The sequence below is a fragment of the Crocuta crocuta genome, unplaced genomic scaffold, assembly GCF_008692635.1.
Source record: "Crocuta crocuta isolate KB4526 unplaced genomic scaffold, BGI_CrCroc_1.0 scaffold26, whole genome shotgun sequence".
NCBI lineage: Eukaryota > Metazoa > Chordata > Mammalia > Carnivora > Hyaenidae > Crocuta > Crocuta crocuta.
The window spans coordinates 9,580,221-9,600,798 of record NW_027532249.1 but is presented as its reverse complement, the minus strand read 5'-3'; the positions used below and the strand labels follow the sequence as shown (position 1 = coordinate 9,600,798).

Here is a 20,578-nt window from a genome sequence, read left to right as displayed (position 1 = left end):
CATTTGTTGTGAAAATCAGACTCTTGAATTTAATAAGGAAATCAGGATTAGAAAGATCTCATTTCTCCAGAGAAAACATCATAGGGGATAATGGGGGTATATGTATGCAACTAGGGATTATGCTAAATTTGTAAGTACTGATAAACCTTCAGCATCTAGTCAATGAAAGATGACCGAACAAAAACCCTGGACTATCTTTAAATTATCTGCATAAAAGAAAGATGCAAAAGATCTTATTTATGAAGACAATCTGTAGAATCCAAGCCATTCTGTACGACAAGGAGCAAAATCATACCTGGGTAACAGACATGCTCACAATTTTCATAGTAGGACATTCTCAACTAATGCTTAAGACACCAAGTTTTCTTTTCTTTTTTTTTAATGTTTATTTTTGAGAGACAGAGCATAAGCAGGGGAGATGCTGAGAGAGAGAGACAGGATCTAACGCAGGCTCCAGGCTCTGTTGACAGCTCAGAGCCTGATGCAGGGCTCGAACTTGCAAACTGTGAGATCATGACCTGAGCTGAAGTCACACATTTAACCAACTGAGGCACCCAGGCACCCCAAGATACTAAGTTTTCAAATCAATTTAATGCATATGCATTATGGTCCCACAAAGGCCAAAGCACGGTTTTCTCTGTTTCCCCATAGAGAGGACCCCACGGGGGACACCAAGCATGCATGTATTTCCTACTCAATGAAATCCAATAAAAAATATCCAATTAGGGGTGACTGAGTGGATCAGTTGCTTGAGCATCCGACTCTTGATTTCTGCTCAGGTCATAATCTCAGGGTTGAGACTAAGTCCCATCTTGGGTTCCGTGCTGGGTATGGAGCCTACTTGAGATTTTCTCCCCACCCTGGCTTGCTCTCTTAAACAACAGTGCAACTCCAATTAAAAAAAAAAAATGTAAATTTGGCTCTCCTGTTAAAGCTTAAGCCCCCAACAATAACTATAACCACAGATATATACAGGCAGGGCCTCAAACTCCTAGCACTGTGAGGATGAGAGGTACAGGTCAAACATGTAACACAATGACTGGTACACAGCACATGTTCCACAAATGGTGGCTGACGCTTTTCTTTGTATGAGGCTACAGAAAAGGAAAGCAGGAAAAGCTGGATCATGAAGACACTATTTCCAAGGGCTGATGTATGTCATTTTTCTATTGTGCTTAAAGCAAAATTCTAGCTCACTTGAGTATGTGGACATATGGGCCAAGATACCTACTCGTTGATGGAATGGTAGAGCTTTGCTATACCCTGATGAGTCCAGTCTTTACCCAGCTGTGGAAGAATCTGTCCCAAAGCATCAGACCTGAGAGGGTAGAACAAGGAAAAGGTATCAGGAACGAAGCATATATAGCCAAGTGTTTTCCTATTTAAATGCCAGCTGCCAAAAACCACTGGGTAGAGGCAGAGTGGGGGGAGTCTAGTCTAAAAGGGTGATTTTGTCACGGCTTATGTAACAGTGAGGCAGCCCCCTGCACACCCATTGAGGAATTTTCTAAATATAGAATCAGACAAAAGAGCCAGATGTTCATTTTTCAGAGATAATTTACAACCACAATTCTCCTCCCTAATCTCAACAACTTAGTTTTGTTTTTATTTTAATGCCAGAACTTAAGAGACTACATAACTAAATCTTTCCCTAAGTTTTCAATGTTAATTTGTACGGCTCCATCCATCTCAATCCACAGAATGACCCTATGTTTGACCACGTGTGACCTCTGTGTGCAAGTCTCCATGCATATAGTTTAAAACACCTCCTGACGGTGGCCAAGGAGGAATTCCTGCCCCTGCCCCCTACTGCACAGTGACCTGTGTCTCTTCCCCTGCCACCCACCATGGGCTTGTGCTTACTTGGTTATTGTTCCATCAATATCAGAAATGATGATCTTGTCATTCCAGTTCCACAGGTAAATGGTCCCTGCACAGCGGCAGGTGCCTTGATACTGGGTTGTAATACTAAAGACAACATCATTTGGGCCATCTTGGAGCTTCAGTTTTGCCTTTTTATGAAAAATAAGAGAATAAAGAAAATCACAGAGGGAGAATTTTGAAAATTAATGGCATTACCACTTCGATGGAGTTCTGTGCAACAATTAAGAGTCAGTTTCCAATAATATGTAGTCACAGAGATTACAAAGGTATCATGTTAAGTAAAAAACTATCCTAACTTCCTAATCTCTGAAATATGTGTGTGTGTGTGTGTGTACACATATATGTCAGAAATGTATAAGGAATGGAAAGAAATACATAAATATGATTACTATAATAAGAAAAAAATCAGGTGAAAACATACAATTCTCAACAGGGTCGGAATATTTACAAAATCACCACGAGTGTTTCAGGGCCTTGGCTCAGGACAGGCTGGCTTCTGCCATGGCAGCACACACCTGGCCCAGCGCTGTGCGCACGGCCTGCTCACAAGCAGCTGACAGGCCATGGCCTGAAAGGTGTTTTGGATTCTCTAAAAAACCAACGTCTCTGCTCTCTCTCCATACCCTGCTGCCCTAAGGCACAGCAAAACTGTTTCACACTGAAAATAGGCAAAAGGGAATGGGAAACCAACAGGAAAAAGGAAACTGCATCTAAGTATAAAATGTCATTTCTCTGTTGTTGTGGCTCCTTAAAAAAAAAAAAAAAAAAAAAAAGATGGGCTGGCTGTGTAAGGTTCATGTGGGAAGAAGATTAAAAACACAGATCCCTTGGTTCATTCCAAGAGACTGAAGGAAGAAGTCTGTGGTGGTGGAAGAAGCCACGTCCCAGGTTCCCCAGGGGTAGGAGACGCTGTCCTGCTGTATGTGACCGTGTCCTGTGTGCCAGGCTTGGGACAGCGTGGGCAGAAGAGGAAGCTGGTCCAATGAACAGTTACTAATGTAATCTGACTGGGTCCCCACGGATCACACAGGACTCACAATTTGTTCTGAAGAGAGTCGAAGAGACTTCTTATAGGAGGTCGTGCTGCCATGGCTCAGGGGCTCTGTGGGAACAGGGTCCACTTTGATGGATTCTTCGAGGTCCTGTGACCCTTCGTCACTGGATGAGTCATCCTCAGCCGGCCTATCAACATCAATCTAGTTACTGAAGAGGCAGCAGGGCATTCTACTGACAAGAGCTTTTCTTTAGGATCAAGAAAAGAAAGAGATCCTAAATCCATTCCAGGGATGGGAAGCGTTGTTCCCTAGGTTTCCAGTACCTGCATATTCACATCATGAAGTGAGAAGGCCACCTTCTCTCATGATTAGCCAGCAGTCTGGCAATAACTGATTATTTTCTCCTATGACCAGTGAATGCTACTAGTCTACTGACTCATACTGAAAAGATATGTAGCTTTCAAAAGATACAACTGTAGAAAATATAACTGATTATATAAATTTAGAAAACTAATATAAAGGATTCTATATATTCTTCCTTTTAAAANGGGGGAAGGAGAGAGGAGGGGGGGAAGGAGAGAGAAGGGGGAGGGGAGAGGGAGAATGAGAATGTATTAATCCCAAGCAGACTCCATGCTGTCAGTGCAGAGCCCAACTCGGGGCTCAATTTCACTAACTGTGAGGTCATGACCTGGGCTGCAATCAAGAGTCAGACATTTAACCCACTGAGCCACCCAAGCACCCCACATATCCCTTTATCCCTTTTATTTAAAAATTTTTTTTAAATTTTTAATTAATTTATTTTACTGCTTTATTTATTTCTGAAAGACAGAGAGAGAGAGCGAGCGAGCGAGAGAGATAGCGAGCGTGTGCGCGCGCGAGTGAGGGAGGGTCAGAGAGAGGGAGACACAGAATCTGAAACAGGCTCCATGCTCTGAGCTGGCAGTCAGCACAGAGCCAGACGTGGGGCTCAAACCCACAAATTGTGAGATCATGACCTGAGGTGAAGTCGGACGCTTAATCAACTGAGCCACCCAGGCGCCCCTACACATACCCCTTTTAAAAGAAGAGGGTAAAGACAAGAAAATGAATGCTCAGACTCAGACCAGTAGCTACTTAAAAGAGTTGAAGCAGGAGGAGAAGGAAAGAATCTGGCTGGACAAGTAGAAGAAAAGCAGAAATGAGAACGAGGTACAGAGTAGCACCTCCTTTCAGGGCCAGCCAATCCCAGGGTCCAAAGGGGTGCTACATTTTTCAAGAAATGAAATAGACCCACATCAATTTTGGCTTTTTTCTTTCTTTTTTTTTTTGGGGGGTAGAGTGTACACTCGTGATGGGGTGGGGCACAGAGAGAGGAGGAGAGAGAATCTTAAACAGGCTCCGTGTTTAAGGCCTGGGAGCCCGACCCATAACTGTGAGATCATGACCTGAGCCAAAATCAAGGGTTAGATGTTCAACCAACTGAGGCACCCAGGTGCCCCTAAATTTAAAGAAATTTCTACACCCAATGTGGAGCTCTAAGTCATGACCCCAAGATCAAGAGTTGCATGCTCTACCAACTGAGCCCGCTAGGTATCCTTTGAAATTCTTTTGCATCTCCGTTTTGCACCTGATAGGAAGCCAGGGGGCAGAGACACTGGGGATAGCACATCTTAGTACTCCCTGAGATTCCTTTCCCAGAGGCCTCCATTTCACAGGCATCTGATTCCATGGCTCCAGGATGGGAACAAGGCATTTAAAAAGCAGAGATGGGTGTATTTACTCCTCTAAGCTGATTATATTTTTTAGAAAAGCAGAAGTTATCTGCTGAGTGGCACAAACAGGCCACTTATGGTCATGGTTGTCCATAGGAGAAAGAAGTTTCTGACAAAAAATTGAACAAAATTGTCAAAATCAGTTTGAATACAATACTAAAAATGAGAGGCAGCCCAAGTGATGTGAATCTGGAGGAAGGACAGGGTGCCCCACCTGCCACTAGCTGGCTCCTTTGTATTCGATGGCAAGTCACTGGTTGGCGGCACCTCGGATTTTCCTTCCTTGGCCTCTGGAAGCTAAAACAACAAGATAGCAATGGCATTGTGCAGTTATTCCCCCCAACACTGAAAGGTAAAAATTTATCAGCACCCCTCTCTAGCAATTAGCAAAATGCTTTTCTGAATTCCTAACTTAAAAATGCTTAAGAAATAGCCTTTCCCTATGTTAAGCCAAAGGACAGAAATCTGAGACAGAAGTCATATGCTGTTATGCAAAAGGTGTTCACTACAAAACCAGAAGTAAAAACAAATTTTTTTTTAAGCTTATTTACTTATTTTGAGGAAGAGTGAGAGCAGGGGAGGGGCTCAAAGAGAGGGAGAGAGAGAATCTGAGGGAGGCTTTATGCTGTCAGCACAGAGTGTGATATAGGGCTCTAACTCATGAACTGTGAGATCATGACCTGAGCCGACATCAACAGCCAGACACTCAACTGACTGAGCCACCCAGGCGCCCCAGAAGTAAAAATTTTAAAAGAGCACCGTTTGAAGTCACAGACATAACAGAACTAGCCTACACTCATTAGGTCTGCTCTGGGGACACCAGCACTACAGAACAGAGTTACCACTGCCACCGCCGCCACCGTCTCCGTAAGAGACAAGCTCTCGTTTCTGTCTGGAAGGTAACATAGCGAGCAAGCAAAGGGAAAGAGGCTTTGGAGCTGGGCCCTCGACCAAACCCTGGCTCCGTCCCTCACCAGTTATGTGTGCTTGGTCAAGTCACCTCACCTCTTTGTGCCCCAGCTTCTTTTCTTGTAAAATGGGAACTCACACAGCTATACTGTTGGGCTGTAGTAAAGGTGAGGGCTAATGTACGTAAAGCATCTGCCATAGCACCTGCACATCAAACTATTCAAAAATGGTGGCTGTTAATTACTGTAAGACAGTATTATAAGCCCGAACTGACTTTCTTATGCTTGGCAAAAAAGGTTTTTTGAATAAATGAAAAATTTGCTTCTTTTTAGCCCATGGAAAAATTACCTCTCTGGGTCGGTTACCTGTTTGGTCATGCTCTCTCTCTTACGCCAAAACCACCAGCGACCAGATTTCTTTGGCATCTTATCTTTGACCCAGGACTCGACTGTGGCCTGGAAACAATCAACTGGGGTCAGTCTAGTCATCTGTCAGTCACAAAACACCCAAGTGCTTTCTACCATCCACTCATAGGATGGTGCCTTATTATGGAATGTGAGCAATATTCTCTACACCTCCCCAACTCCTCCAGAGTTTGTAACCCTGCTGACAGATGGACAGTCCTGTTTCGTGGCAGCACGGCTTTGTGGCAGTTCTGTGGTATGAGACCAGGTGGTCTGGCTAAGTAGGAGCAGGGGGCTGGTAAGTGGCCTGCTCTCATTTCTCTACCACTGGAATACATGTTCTCATGAGTTACGAGGACCAACTGGGCTGATGGACAGATTTAGAACAAATCTCCGGGTTCTATAGAACAGGCTCATTAGCCACAATCTGATCCAATCACAGTAACATCACACTTCTGGTGGCCCCATCACCCTCTTCCTATTGCTTCTTTCCATATTAATGACAGGAATTCCTTTTCACACATTCCATATTTAGCCAACAATTAATAAAATCTCTCACCTTTTATATGCAACCAGAAACCAGTATAAACATCTAATAAAAATGACAAAGATACGGCAGCCCCACAAATTTCCTAGATTTGGGGCATGAGATAATTTGAGAGGGTACATAAAACTCTTTGGATCTTTTATAATATTATGTTATAAAAATTTTGTTTTTGATGTTTATTTTTGGGAGAGAGAATGCGAGTGGGTGAGTGGCAGAGAAGAGAGGGAGACAGAGAATCTGAAGCAGGCTTCACGCTGTCAGCGCAGAGCCTGATGTGGGGCTCTAAGTCATGAACTGTGAGATCATGACCTGAGCTGATGTCAGGTGCTTAACCAACTGAGCTACCCAGATACCCCTATAATATTAATTTCAAATAAAACTGTGACTAGTATCTAGTTTAGAAATGTGCCCATATGGATTTTTCTAAATACCATATGCTCTAGCCACTTTTCTAAATATCATATGTTACAGATACTTAGAAAACAAATGGTGATCATCTTACCTTTGGCAGACTCTTCTGGAATACTTGCAAGCTAAGGATCATGGGAGCGGCCAAAGCCCAGTTATAGTAACTGTGAGAAATAAAAATTGAGCAAAGTCATTACACAGAAAAGGGAGAGAGCAAGAGAGAAGAGATGGAGGTAGAGAAGAAGGGACGGAGGAAGAGGAGAGGATGAGGGCACAGAAACAACATAAAAGTCCTTATTCTTTTCAACTCAGTGATGATCAAATTTTTTTTTTTTTTTGGCCATATGAACGATCTTTGCTTTAAGCCAAATGTCTCTGAACAGAGAAATAGTAAAATCTATAAGACAGAATAACATTTCAATGCTTCGTTTAAAAAAAAAGGCTGAGGCTTCATTTTCATTTCAAAGTCACTGACCACTAGCTCATTTATATGTGATGGCATATTTTACAGCAAGAAAACTAGAATAGTTAAAAAGAGCACTTTGAAAAAAAAGCTCTGCAAGAGTACTTAACAATTACAAAAGCAGGAATATTTACCGGTTATATATCCGTATTACAAGGTTAGGATTGTCTATAAGTCCAGGGTTTTCTGCAAATTCATGATAAGTAATGATATGCTCCATGAATTTTTCTGCAACATAAAATAATGATCCTCTGGTTAGCGATTATATAAATTTCTAAATGAGGTTATCACAATACTCTGCGTTGAAGGATCTAAAAGATGAGTCCTTAAAAAATCTTTTTTATATTCATCAAAAGCAAAATATCAAACTATTTTTTAAAAAAATCCAGGACAAGAAAGAACACTTCCTTTTTCTATCCTTCCTCTCTTCTACCCCTCCTCCCACAGTTAAAAAACAGAAGCGCCTGGGTGGCTCAGTCGGTTAAGTGTCCAACTTCCGTTCAGGTCATGATCTCTTGGTTCGTGAGTTCAAGCCCCTTGTCAGACTCTGTGCTGACAACTCAGAGCCTAGAGCCTGCTTCCAATTCTGTGTCTCCCTCTCTCTCTGCCCCTCCCCCGTTCATGCTGTCTCTCCGTCTCTATCAAAAATAAACAAACATTAAAAAATAAATAAAAATAAAAACAAAAAACCAAAAATGACACAGGAGAAAGGGATATGCCAGAGACTCTCAGGAAAACAGACTACAGATGTGGCCAGAGAGAGTGCAAGGAAGACACACACACACACGTGTGCACACACATTCTCTAGAATTAATGAAAACTATAGTTCCATTCTTAACAAAGATAAATGTTACTGGCAGGCCACTGAATACCTAGGAAATATTCATGGGATCTTACAGCTGTCAGGGCATGCTACATGAGGAAAAACAATCAAAACATTTTACAATTGCTTGGAGAAAAAAAAAAAACCCTAATAAATACACACCAGAATTTGGCTTAGAATTGGTCAAGAAATGAACCCCAAGTTCTTGAGAAATGAACGAGGATTCTGCACGAATTTGTGTGCTGTGTTCTGAACCCTGCACTCTAGCAGATCAAGGCTAACAGGGTAAGTTCTCACCAGTATTGTTCCTCTGGGTGACTGAAGATTATTTACTTTTACTTGCCATTTCTGCCTCTTCCCATAACAAACTCTACCTAAGTTACCCAGAATTTTAAGCGAATATTTTATGGTTTATAGAACTGTGCATTTTCCATTCCACCTCCCAACTTGTATTTTTTAAAATGAAGACTTACGAGGATTAAGAGCTATTGACCATAACACACTCTTAATTTCTTGCAAAAAATAAAACAAATAGAATTAAGAGATTGAGAAGAGGCACCTTGTGACCTTAAAAGGAGAAGGATTCAGGAAAGAACAATTAAAATGCTCAGGGCACCCAGTCTGCCAAACTCGGGCCTTCCACTGCTCTGAGCAGGGAGAGAAGACAAAAGAGGATACTACTATTTGTGGAAGGAAACTCTTTCCTTAGAGAAAAATCAATAAAGGGCCACCAACCAAACAGAAATTATTAACAAGAGTTTAGGTTACAAAGGAAGGTAAAACCCAAAAGGCCAAAGAACTTGGGAAAGACCCACCCAAGGGCTCACCCCATCCTGGAGTCCTCTGAATTACCTCTAAGCTCCTTCCTTTCTATTGAGCAACTATACACTGCAGGGCCAAATCTCAAGACTGAGACAGAAAATAACCTCTTCTACTTTATGCCGGAAAGACTATTTCCTCAGTGGAGAATTAATTTTCCACCAACTTCAGCCCTACTCTCATATCTAAGGCCCAGTGCCTTCCAGGAAGGCAGCTGGGCCCCAGTCCACACACATTTCAACTTCACGGATGAGAATGTGGGACGCAGCCTGAGCTGACCCTGGCTGCTCCACAAACAAGGCAGCCTGAGAATTTTCCACCTCTTCATGTGAAAGGAGAGCCTTCAAGGCACACTCGCTTATTCAAGCCATTTATATGTAAGGTCACCCCATATGAGGGGCTGACATTAAAGAGAGATACCTGTTACCTGCACAAGATCATTAAAGAATTTAATACCCTGAAGTGGCAGAACAGGAAATTTTTTATCACGTGATGACCAGGCTGCTTTCTCCAATGAAAACATGGGCGTGATTGCCCGGCGTACCTTTGGAAATTTCTCCATTCTCACTGAGACCCCCACAAAGAGAGAGGGTGACATCGGGCAAGTCCATGGCAGAATCTGAGAGGCACTCGGTGCCGCTATCTGCAGCTGCGCTTCCGACGGACTGTGGGGACTGGGAGCCAGAGAGCGTGTCAGACTCAGGCCACTGCCGGGAGCCAGGGTCCGATTCACTGCAAAGCAGGGGATGGGGAGAAAAGGATTTGCCTTATTACAACTTCTTGTATTCCTGGCTTACTACAGTGTTCTCTGGGGCTTGAACCAAATAATACATCCCCTTCAAAAAAGAAGAGATTGACCTACAGACACAGCTTTTCTTGTAGTTTAGAATCATATCATAAATTACATTAAAAATAACCTAACAGCACTGATGAGGAATTAACTGTGAATACAGTAAATAGATCACAAAAGTCACTACAGCCATTCACAGTAAGACAAACTTTTCAACTACAGCTTTTCTGATTTTAATTAAAGGAATCAAGGAGTTATAACCACTTATTTACATTTCCATGATGAAAATGACAGAGTAATTAAGAAAAATCTAATGTTTGGGGGAAACCTTTGATCCTAACCTCCTAGAAAAAGCTGTGGTACTATACACATCCTGTAGAAAATTACTGTAGTTCAGGGTTGTCTTGGCTTTTCTAAATTCATCTGTTACTTCACAAAATAGAACAAAGAAATTAAGCAAGAGAAAATTCTCAGGATAGCTGACCTACCTTGAAAATATTTTGAGAAACAAACTAGAATAAACTATTGTTACACTAGTGAGGGTTAGGACTAAAAAGGTGAAGTTACTCAATATTTTCATTTTTCTGCATGGTCAGGCACAGAAGCCAGGTTTTAGAAGATGATCCTCAGGGAAACTGTAATGGAGCACAAACCTAAATGAAATGGTACCTTAAGTTTCTTATTCATGAATGTTTACTGCTCTACACCCTTTGAAACGATATTTAATGTCATGTTGAGAAAATGTTCTAGAAGTTTCAAATTCTTTTATGTTATGCAAAAAGCCAGTCTACTTAATGTGATCCAGTGAAGTTTTAAGATATTTAGGGGGGAAAAAAATCCTTCAAATTTGAGCAGCAGGTGGCAGTAGAGTACAGACATGTCATAAATAGAAAGCAGTTTCCAAAGCTATTGTTTTGCATTTGAACCAACAAAAGATTCAGGTTTCTGAGGGATGCCTGGTGGCTCAGTCGGTTAAGTGTCTGACTTCAGCTCAGGTCATGATCTCCTGGTTAGGGGGTTTGAGCCCTGTGTTGGGCTCTGTGCTGACAGAGGCCGGAGCCTGTTTCAGATTCTGTGTCTCCCTCTCTCTCTGACCCTCCCCGCTCATGCAGTCTCTTTCTCTCAAAAATAAATAAAACATTAAAAAATTTTTTAAAGATTTAGGTTCTGAAAATTTTCTTTCTTAGCTGCCATGCATACTCACACCACAATATTGAGATTAATTAGATCAACAGAATGTTCTCCCTGGAAATGGTGGAAAAGCCAATGCAAAGCAGCAGTTACACTGGAGTCGGGGGGCAGGGCTGACCCCCAGAGACAACACAAACAGAAGACTGCAATGTGCTTCCTCTTTCTCCTGGGCCCATGGCTAGGTCCCTTTATATGGGGCCACATGACCATGACCCAGTTTTTGGATGTGGACAGAAGGGGTGTGCTGTGCCCTTCCCAAGCCCGGCCCCTGAAAAATCCCCTGTGGGAGCCTCTCTCTTTTCCCAGTGGAGGCCCTAAGGGAATGGTGGAGCCGCAAGATGGAAGAAAGCTTGTGCTCCTGAGTCCCTGTGTGCAAGATGCCTCCCACCAAACACCAGCACTGGAACAGCACATGACCAAGAAATACATTTCCATTGTGGTAAGCCATCAAGGTCCTGCGTTTTGTCAGAGCAGCTAGGGTTATCCAAAGCAAAGTGACCTCTAAATAGATGGAGGAGGCCATCTGACTCAACATGTTGCCAATCCACACGAGTGATGTGGTTTATACTGAAGTTTAGCTATAATTACAAATACTGGATACTTAGTCAAGATGACAGGGATCAGGACAATTAACAAAACAAATAGAAGCATTACAACAGAATCACTATCTTTTAAGTATTTATGAAATGTCTCTGGAAATAATTTGTTCAGTAGGGTTAGGAGGGAATAAACTAATGTGGTGAATAGGTGATGACCCTAGGCAGTCAAGTTGTAACAGAGCACAGTTAGGTTCTGTTGCATTAGTTACTCTTCTCATTTTATATATTTTTTATTTCTTTTTTAAATGTTTGATTTATTTCTGTGAAAGAGAGAGAGAGAGACAGAGAGAGACACAGACAGACAGCTTGAGCAGAGGAGGGTCAGAGAGAGAGGGAGATACAAAATCCGAAACAGGCTCCAGGCTCTGAGCTGGCTGTCAGCACAGAGCCCAACGCAAGGCTCGAACCCACAAACCTTAAGATCATGGCCCGAGCCGAAGTTGGACGCTTAACCGACTGAGCCACCCAGGCGCCCAGTCTCCTCATTTTAAATTGATTAATTATGCCCTGTTTTTTAAAGGGGAAACTAAGAACTCGATCTTCAGAACACTAATAAATAAAGGACTGGAAAATGTGAAAGAAAGTGATAATTCTAAGAGAGTTTACATTTTAACTTTCTTATTGAAAAAAAAACAAAAAAACAAAACCGGAGCATTTCCAGTTCTTTCATCTTAAAAACCCAACTATTCCTTTATGGAAAGAAGATATTTTGAGACAAATTTAGGGCAGAGAGCTAGGAAGATGTTTTAAGGACCTTCCAAAAATAACTATAAAAATTTTAAATATCTTTGTATCAACCCATCATTCTATTTTAATTAAAAACACGTTTTTCAATAATTTATTTAGACATGCTTAATTATATGTGCCTATGGCTCAGTATTTCACACCATACTTTCCATGGGAAAAGTAAATTTTTTTTTTTTTTAATGTTTTATTTATTTCTAGGAGAGAGAGAGAGACAGCGTGAGCAGGGGAGGGTCAGAGAGAGAGGGAGTCACAGACTGAAACAGGCTCCAGGCTCCGAGCTGGCAGTCAGCACAGAGCCCGACGCGGGGCTCGAACCCATGAACCGCGAGATCATGACCTAAGCGAAAGTCGGACGCTTAACCGACTAAGCCATCCAGGCGCCCCGTAAATTGTTTTTTATAATCAAAGAGTCCTGTAATGGAATTTCCCTAAGGATGGAAATAAACTTAGGAAAACAGTACAAACACAGCATATCTGAGTTGTTAGTTATTCAAAAGGGGAAAAACTGTAAGGGGAGAAGGGTGACAAATCTAAGAGCTCTAGGGAGTGTACAAGCCAGCTGGAAATGGGGACTCACCGGCCCAGCCCAAGTTCAGAAAAGCCTGGGAGCTCATACTCACTGAAGGAGTGCAGACATTCTTCGTAAAATATTTTTTAATAAAGATATACTACCTTTAAAACACACAGTAAATGAAATAAGGCTAATCAATTTCCCCCAACATGTTGAGTTTGCATTAATGACTATAAAATTTGCTAATCTGAAGTCATAACCATTCGTATAACCTTACGTAGATTTAACCAGTGTACCTCCTCACTGTACTAAAAATTTCTTCATAAACAGGTAAATTATTAGTTTCATATCACTACAGTTCAAATACCACACAATTTCTGAATTTCCCAAAATCTGAAGTAATCATCTAACTTGGGTAAAGGTCATCATCACTTTGCTCCTTTTTCTCAGTGTTTTGCCCTAGAAATAGCCATTGTATTTCACAACTATTCACCCTTCAACATCTAAGAAATATACTACCTTTTAGGGAAATAGAGGGCTGCAACTTCAGGTTCTAGAGCCTTTAAGTCATCCAGGTAAATATCATCAGGTCCTTGGTGTTGGCTTCTCTTGTGGACACCTATTTTCAATAAGAAAAACACACTGGAGGTAAGAATTTAAATGATTCTTCATTTACAACTCTGCAAGACAACAAAGGTTTGCAAACAATAGGACTAATCATGATTCAACCTGCATTTTCTTTTTAAAGGTATCAAATAATGTTTTCACATGTGTTGGTTCTCAACCATCCATGCCAAAGGAGTAGAAATTGGTGTTACACACATAACAATTGCACAATAAACATATGATAAATTAAAAAAATTTTTTTAATGTTTGTTTATTTTTGATAGAGATACACCATGAGCGGGGAAGGAGCAGAGAGAGAGGGAGACACAGGATATGAAGTGGGCTCCAGGTTCCAAGATGTCAAACTCACAAACTGTGAGATCATGACCTGAGCTGAAGTTGGACACTTAACCCACTGAGCCACCCAGGCACCTCAACTAACATTTTTAAGTTTAAAGTTTTAAAGTGGGAGGAGGGAGGGGAGGAGGGAGGAAGGACGGGAGAGAGAGAGAAAGAACAAATGAACAAGAGCAAGGAAGGGGCAGAGAGAGAAGAGAATCCCAAGTAGGCTCCACACTGTTAGCATAGTGGCAGGCACGGGGCTCAAACCCACGAGCCATGAGATCATGACCACGAGCCATGAGATCATGACTGAGCCACCCAGGTGCCTCAACATATGCTTATTACTTCATTTGCTGTTACATGAATAATCCTAGCTCTTAAGTCATTTATATTTGATGATAACGTTTTCTTACAGTATGAATAAGCATGACCAAACTTAATGAAATTACTGGAATTGACAAAGTGGTTCTTATTCTAAAACCATGAGGGAAGGGTTGCTAGAAGTCACATGGTGCTCAAGTATCATTAAGAATTACCTTCTGATTGCAAAAGGACAAAAATCCCTTCCAATGGATAAATCTGGCAGAAAATACCTTAAACAAGTGATCACATTTAAAATCACCAACAGTGGGACATTATGAGATGCTCTATGAGTTTTTAATATATTCCATAATCTTCAACTCAAAAAATAAATAATGTTTAACCCAAATCTAATTAAGCCTCTAGGTCTGTGCTGTCCACTATAGTAAGTCACCAGTCGCACATGGATACTGAGCACTTAAGTGTCCTCGTCCAAAATGAGGTATATAAAATGTGTTAAAAGTTGTGTAAAACAAAGGGGGCACTTGGGTGGCTCAGTCGGTTGAGCATCTGACTCCAGCTCAGGTCATGATCTCATGGTTCGTGAGTTCTACTCCCATGCTGGGCTCTGTCCTGAAAGCTCAGAGCCTGGAGCCTCCTTCAGATCCTGTGTCTCCCTCTCTCTCTGCCCCTTCCTCACTCACGCCATCTTTCTCTCTCAAAAATAAACATTAAAATTTTTTTAAATGTGTAAAATACACACCAGATTTCTAAGACTCACTATAAAAAATGTAAAATATCTCAATTTTTATACTGACTACATGTTAAAATTGTCATTGTTTGGGGCTTACTACCTCAGGATATATTACTAAACTTAATTTTATTCATTTATTTATTTAAACGTTTATTTATTTTGAGAGAGACAGAGACAAGAACAAGTGGGGAAGGGGCAGGGGAAGAGGAAAAGAGGGAGAGAGGGACAGAGAATCCCAGGTGGGCTCTCTGCTGCCTGCACAGAGCCTGATGCAGGGCTCAAACTCACAAACTGTTAGTTCATGACCTGAGCTGAATTCAAGAGCTGGACGCTTAACTGAGTGATGATTTAAAATGACATATGCAGCTCACATTACATTTCTATTGGGCACTGTTGTTCTAGAGCTAACTTCCAGTTTAAGAAAATAGGTGGATGTCACCTTGAAAAAAACTATCAGATACATCCAGAACATGAGAAAGCATGCAAGAGAACTGGGCGGACTCTGGTCAGCATCATGGCTGCAGATGGGAAAAAGGAGTGAGGGAGTATGTGGATGATGCTGTTCTAAATAAAAAAGGTTAATAACAAAAACCAAATACAACATGTAAACTTTGATGAGATCTTAGTTTGGAAGAAAAATAGCTAAAAAGCTTTCTTGGTACATTTGGGGAAACATGAATTGGAATTCTTCAAGGACACAATGGTCCTGTAGTTCTGCAGAGTGTGTGTGTATTCTTCAAAGGTGTATCTTACAGTATTTAAAGGTGAAACGTCATAATGCCTTTGAACGGTTTTCAATTTAAAACAATACAAAACTGTATCTGTGTGAGTGGAGAGACAGAGAAAGAGAGGAAGAAAGCAAATATGCAAACAACTACATAATAAAAAAAGCAGGGGAGGGGAGAATGAGGCCAACTGAATGGTGGAAACGGCTCAGTGTCCCTATCTCCATCTAGTCAGTTCCTATACTATGTGCTAGGAACAGGGTCATTATTTCCTCCAGTCACTCTGTGCTGGCAATAGGGGTTGTTATCTTCTAGACTAAAACAAAAATATTCACCCTGAAAACCAGACTTTCCTCCCTAACATTTCTTAACGCAGAATACATGGTCTCTGGTTTCAAAAGTGCTGAGCTCTGAAAAGAGAAGGTCACAAGTTAAGCAGGATCGTCACATTTGGCCACAAAAACACCTCACAGTCAAACTCTTTTAAGTAAATTATTTCTGAATGACTCTGAAGGTCCATACCTGTAGCACTTATTTTTTTAAGTCAGTTTGTGATTATTTAACCTTTTGTGGTCAAATTTTTTAAAAAGTGAAAACGGTATTTGGCTATTATTATGTGACAGTGGGTATTTTCCATTTTTAGATAAGGGTTTACTTCCATAAAAATAGGGTCAAGGCTGGTGTTCAGACAGGGAGTATGTTCTGGCTCTTAAATGTACTAAGTATCAATGGACAACTTTATATTTTAAATAGTAAGAATGTTCTGATTTATTACACTTGTTTTCCAAAAGTGAGAAACAGCTGTTGAGCAGCCAAGAGTTGGACCCAATCTTTTAACTATTTTAGAGGGAAATAATCAATGAAAAAAGAACACATACCAATAATTAGCATACATTTACTTATATCCCAGGTTACTGGGGAAAAAAGGACTTAATTTGGCCTCAACTAACCAGATGTTTTAGGTAAAAACAATTTTCTCTCATCCAACTTCCTCTTTTGAACATGTAATTTTTTAGGATTTCACTTCACTTTATTGACCATGTTTTGTCAACAAAGTGGTTAATTTTACACATTAATTTGAGCAAGCTCATTAATTTTTCCAATAACTGCTTCCCAAGGGCACACTGAATAGCAGCAGTCGGGGGAGACTTGGAGGAAGTCAGAATCCTGCTCCAGTGGAATCTGGAGTGCAGCGAGGAAGCCCTATTAAATAAGTGATCCTAACAGTGTACAGGTAAGTTCTGCACCGGGAGTAGAAATACAAAGGCAGCCATCACGTATCATGTGAAACACTGAAATAATTTATCATCTAAATTTGCAGTCCCTGATGCGAAATTACACAAATGATTACCTTTCTTCTTTGATGGTGAGTCTACTTTAGCTGCAGGTTTTGATTCTGAGGTAGACTCCACTAACGATGGATTAGGAAGGTGGTCTGCATCTAACGTAGATGAAATCTGAGGAGGCTCCAGGGGAGGTTCGAGAAGTTCTGCAGCGTCAGGTGCACTGCTCATCTGCTTACATGGGGCTCTGGGTTTGGGTTTCACTATGGTACAGACCGTTTCTCCCATGGAAGCATCTTTTTCAACTTCACTTATGAGGTTGTCCTCACTGGGAATTACCCGAAAGTGAGTATTTTCTGATGGTGTAATTGTAGCTGTCCTAGGGTGATGATCAGATCTCTCTCTTTTGGTGACCTAAAAAAAGTTGAATTATTTAAAAATTAAACTACTTTCAAAGGTATTTGTTAAAATCTATTTTTTAAGCTGGATGCAGGTAAATGTATTCATTTTTTTATAACATTCAATAAATATATTATTTTGTATGTGTGACATATTTCATAATTAAGAAGTTGGAAAAATTAACAACTGCATTTTGTTCAATATCATGATATTTACAAGAGTTCTATTCCTAATTGTTGTACTATGAAGAGTTAAACACTGGAGAAGACTTAGGAAATATGACAATTTTTAGATGCCAAAAGGAATAATATTCATTTTCAGGGAGAAAACTTGTGTGCTACATGAAAGGTTGAACTACCTCAAGGCTCTATTGAAACAGAGTAAAAGTGGGTAGTCAAGTATCAATGCAAATCACACATATAAGCAAAATATGTATTTTTTAAAAACTTAGAAGGACTCAACATTTTATCTCTCAAGTAATGTATCTTTCCAATTCTTCCATTATGAGCTGACAAAAGAGTTTTCATAATCAATTTCCTATTTACACCTTCAATGTGGAAATTCTAGTTTCCTTTAGGTACCTTTAAATTTTTCCTTATTAAAATGTTAATTAACAATCAACATATTTACTAAATAGAAACATACAACATAATACTGGAATCCCTCTGTTGCAAACAACTGTGAAAAATAATAACTTTGGATTTCTTTATGTGGCCACATGAGGGCACTACCATCATTTATAGTCACATGCGCTGGCTCAGAAATCACTGCTCCCCCTTTACTCAAAGACAGAGACCTTACAGGTTCTTAACTGGACATACTCCACAGGCAAGTAAGCATCAGTACCTTGGTGGACTCTGGGAACCCTCCCCATGTCCACTCCATGTGGGACTCAGATCTGAGCAGGCTCTCGGTAGGTTTCACCTCCAGCTCTGAATCGCTCTTAGGACACACTGCTGTTGGGGAATAGGGGCTGTAAACACAGCACAAAAAAAATGTGATGCCTTAAATTCAGGAACTTCTCTTGTTGAGCTCGACAGACTAAAGGAAATATAAGCTTGAATATATCAACTATATCCTGCCAGTATAAAGACTTTATTGAAGATATAAATTATTTCTTCCATTTGAGTTCTTTAATAATAATAAAAACAACACTAACCAGTATCTAATGAGGACTTGCTCCGTTCTCTGTAAACACTTTACATACATTATCCTTACTGATTCTCACAAGAAATCAATAACAAAGATAATTTTACAGGAGATGAAATGCACAGAAGAGATGGGTTAAATTAACATAATCATGAGAGAAACTGGATTTAAACACAAAACAAAATGTGACTGCACCTTTCTTCACATTATCCATAGTTACAGTTACTAGTTGACACTGTAAGATTAGCATTTAAGAATTGTCGAGGGCCAAATTCTATGAGGATTATATAGATCTACACTAACATTATGAGGGTTAAGTTTAGGAACAAAATAAATATTGAGAGAAAAGGTCTATATATTCATGTTAAAAGTATATACAGATTTGGTTCTTTTATATTAAAGAAACAGGAAATATCATTACTGTCACATAACAGAAAACCTATTTAATATATCTTTTCTTAAACAAAGGGAGAATTTTTGAAAATACTTACTTGTCTAAAGGGGACCAGTCTCCATCAGATAAGGGGTAATGGTCCCCAGAATGGAAGAGCAAAGGCTCTTTATATTCATCTTCCTTTAAGGAAGCATTTGAAGATCCTCTGTGAGAGGAAAAAAACAAAATCAGGAACGAGGATATTGTCAGCTTAAAAATATCTCCAAATCTACTAACACATTGTCTAAATGATACAAATGAAGACGACCAAATGATTAATAACTAATCAATCCTCTTAAAAGAAAAATATGAAGGAGAAGGGGAGATTCACTGATGCCACCACCTATTATATACTACTACCACCACTATTTAATTATGGAATAAACAGAGGAAGGATAGAAAAGAAGATGTGATTAAAACTGATGTGACTGGGGACACCTGGGTGGCTCAGCTGGTTAAGTGTCCAACTCCTGAGTTCGGTTGAGGTCACACTCTCACAGTTTGTGAGTTCAAGCCCCAGGTCAGACTTTGTGCTGACAGTGTGGAGCCTGCCTGGGATTCATTCTCCTCTCTCTCTCTCTCTCTCTCTCTCTCTCTCTCTGTGCCCTCCCTTGTTCTAAATAAATAAATAAATAAATAAATAAATTTAAAAAACTGTGAAAATGATGTGATTAACAATACTTGGGGTAACCAGGTGTCTCTGATTTAGGCTCAGGTCATGATCTTACTATGGATCTTCTACGGTCCCTTCTCTGTCCCTCCCCTGCTCGTGCTCCCTCTCAAAAACATAAACATTTAAAAAAAAAAATTCCCTTTTATAGACCTTCAGGGTAATGGATTCAAAGGCTTCAAGAGGAATATTAAGGCTTTATGTAGATTTCATTTAATCCTTATAGATCTGAGGTAAGAATATCTTATTTTTTAATGTTTATTTCTTTTTGAGAGAGAGAGAGAAAGTGGGGCAGGGGCAGAGAGAGAGGGAGACACAGAATAAAAAGCAGGCTCCAGGCTCCGAGTTGTCAGCACAGAGCCTGACATGGAGTTCAAACTCACGAACTCCAAGATCATGACTTGAACCGAAGTTGGAGGCTTAACCTGAGCCACCCAGGCGCCCCAAGAATATCTTATTTTAGATATTAACTCATCAAGAATCCAGAGAAGTTTAGTAATTTGTCCAGAGTCACAGAGCTAGTAAGTAGCTGTATTCAAAATAGGTAAATCCTTGTTCTTTCACTATGCTCTCCTGTATATTACAGAAAATATAAGACAATTGAAAACAAGAGTTATGGTTCCAAAAATAAAAAATATCCTAAAAACGCTTAAAAACATGCAGAACTTATTTTTTCTGTTTGTTTGGACCAAGAATTACCTGAGAAGTTTTTCCTTATTTAGAATCTACATGACTCGGGGGATATGAGAACGATGACAGAAAAACATGATAAATGCTTTTAAGATTCATACCTAGACTTACAACTACAGTAGGATGAGAGCACCTGGGTGTGTCTCAGCTGGTGAAGCGTCTGACTCAATTTCAGCGCAGGTCATGATCTCACACCAGGCTCTATGCTGACAGCACACAGCCTGCTGGGGATTCTCACTCCCCCACCTCTCCCTTCTCTCACGCATGTGTGCATATTCTCGATCTTTACAGAAGGATGAACTAATGCTAATAGGGTTTTAATTCATTTACCCTTTGGTTTTTCTTGAATTTGCATAGTTAATGTAACTAACTTGCCATTTAAT

The 20,578-nt window shown here is 40.3% G+C and overlaps 1 protein-coding gene across 1 annotated transcript in view; it reads right to left on the bottom strand.

Annotated features, from left to right (window-relative positions):
* The window catches only part of LPIN2 (lipin 2), a 66,631-nt gene that overhangs the window by 4,938 nt on the left and 41,115 nt on the right, over positions 1-20,578 (bottom strand). The window contains exons 5-16 of the mRNA XM_077778058.1: positions 18,894-19,001; positions 18,100-18,226; positions 16,923-17,268; positions 13,364-13,463; positions 9,551-9,738; positions 7,499-7,592; positions 6,996-7,065; positions 5,908-5,997; positions 4,848-4,930; positions 2,922-3,066; positions 1,864-2,012; positions 1,232-1,318 (exon numbers count right to left, since the gene is read on the bottom strand). Coding sequence (XP_077634184.1) covers positions 1,232-1,318; positions 1,864-2,012; positions 2,922-3,066; positions 4,848-4,930; positions 5,908-5,997; positions 6,996-7,065; positions 7,499-7,592; positions 9,551-9,738; positions 13,364-13,463; positions 16,923-17,268; positions 18,100-18,226; positions 18,894-19,001 — 1,587 coding nt within the window. The remainder of the gene's footprint in view (positions 1-1,231; positions 1,319-1,863; positions 2,013-2,921; positions 3,067-4,847; positions 4,931-5,907; positions 5,998-6,995; positions 7,066-7,498; positions 7,593-9,550; positions 9,739-13,363; positions 13,464-16,922; positions 17,269-18,099; positions 18,227-18,893; positions 19,002-20,578) is intronic.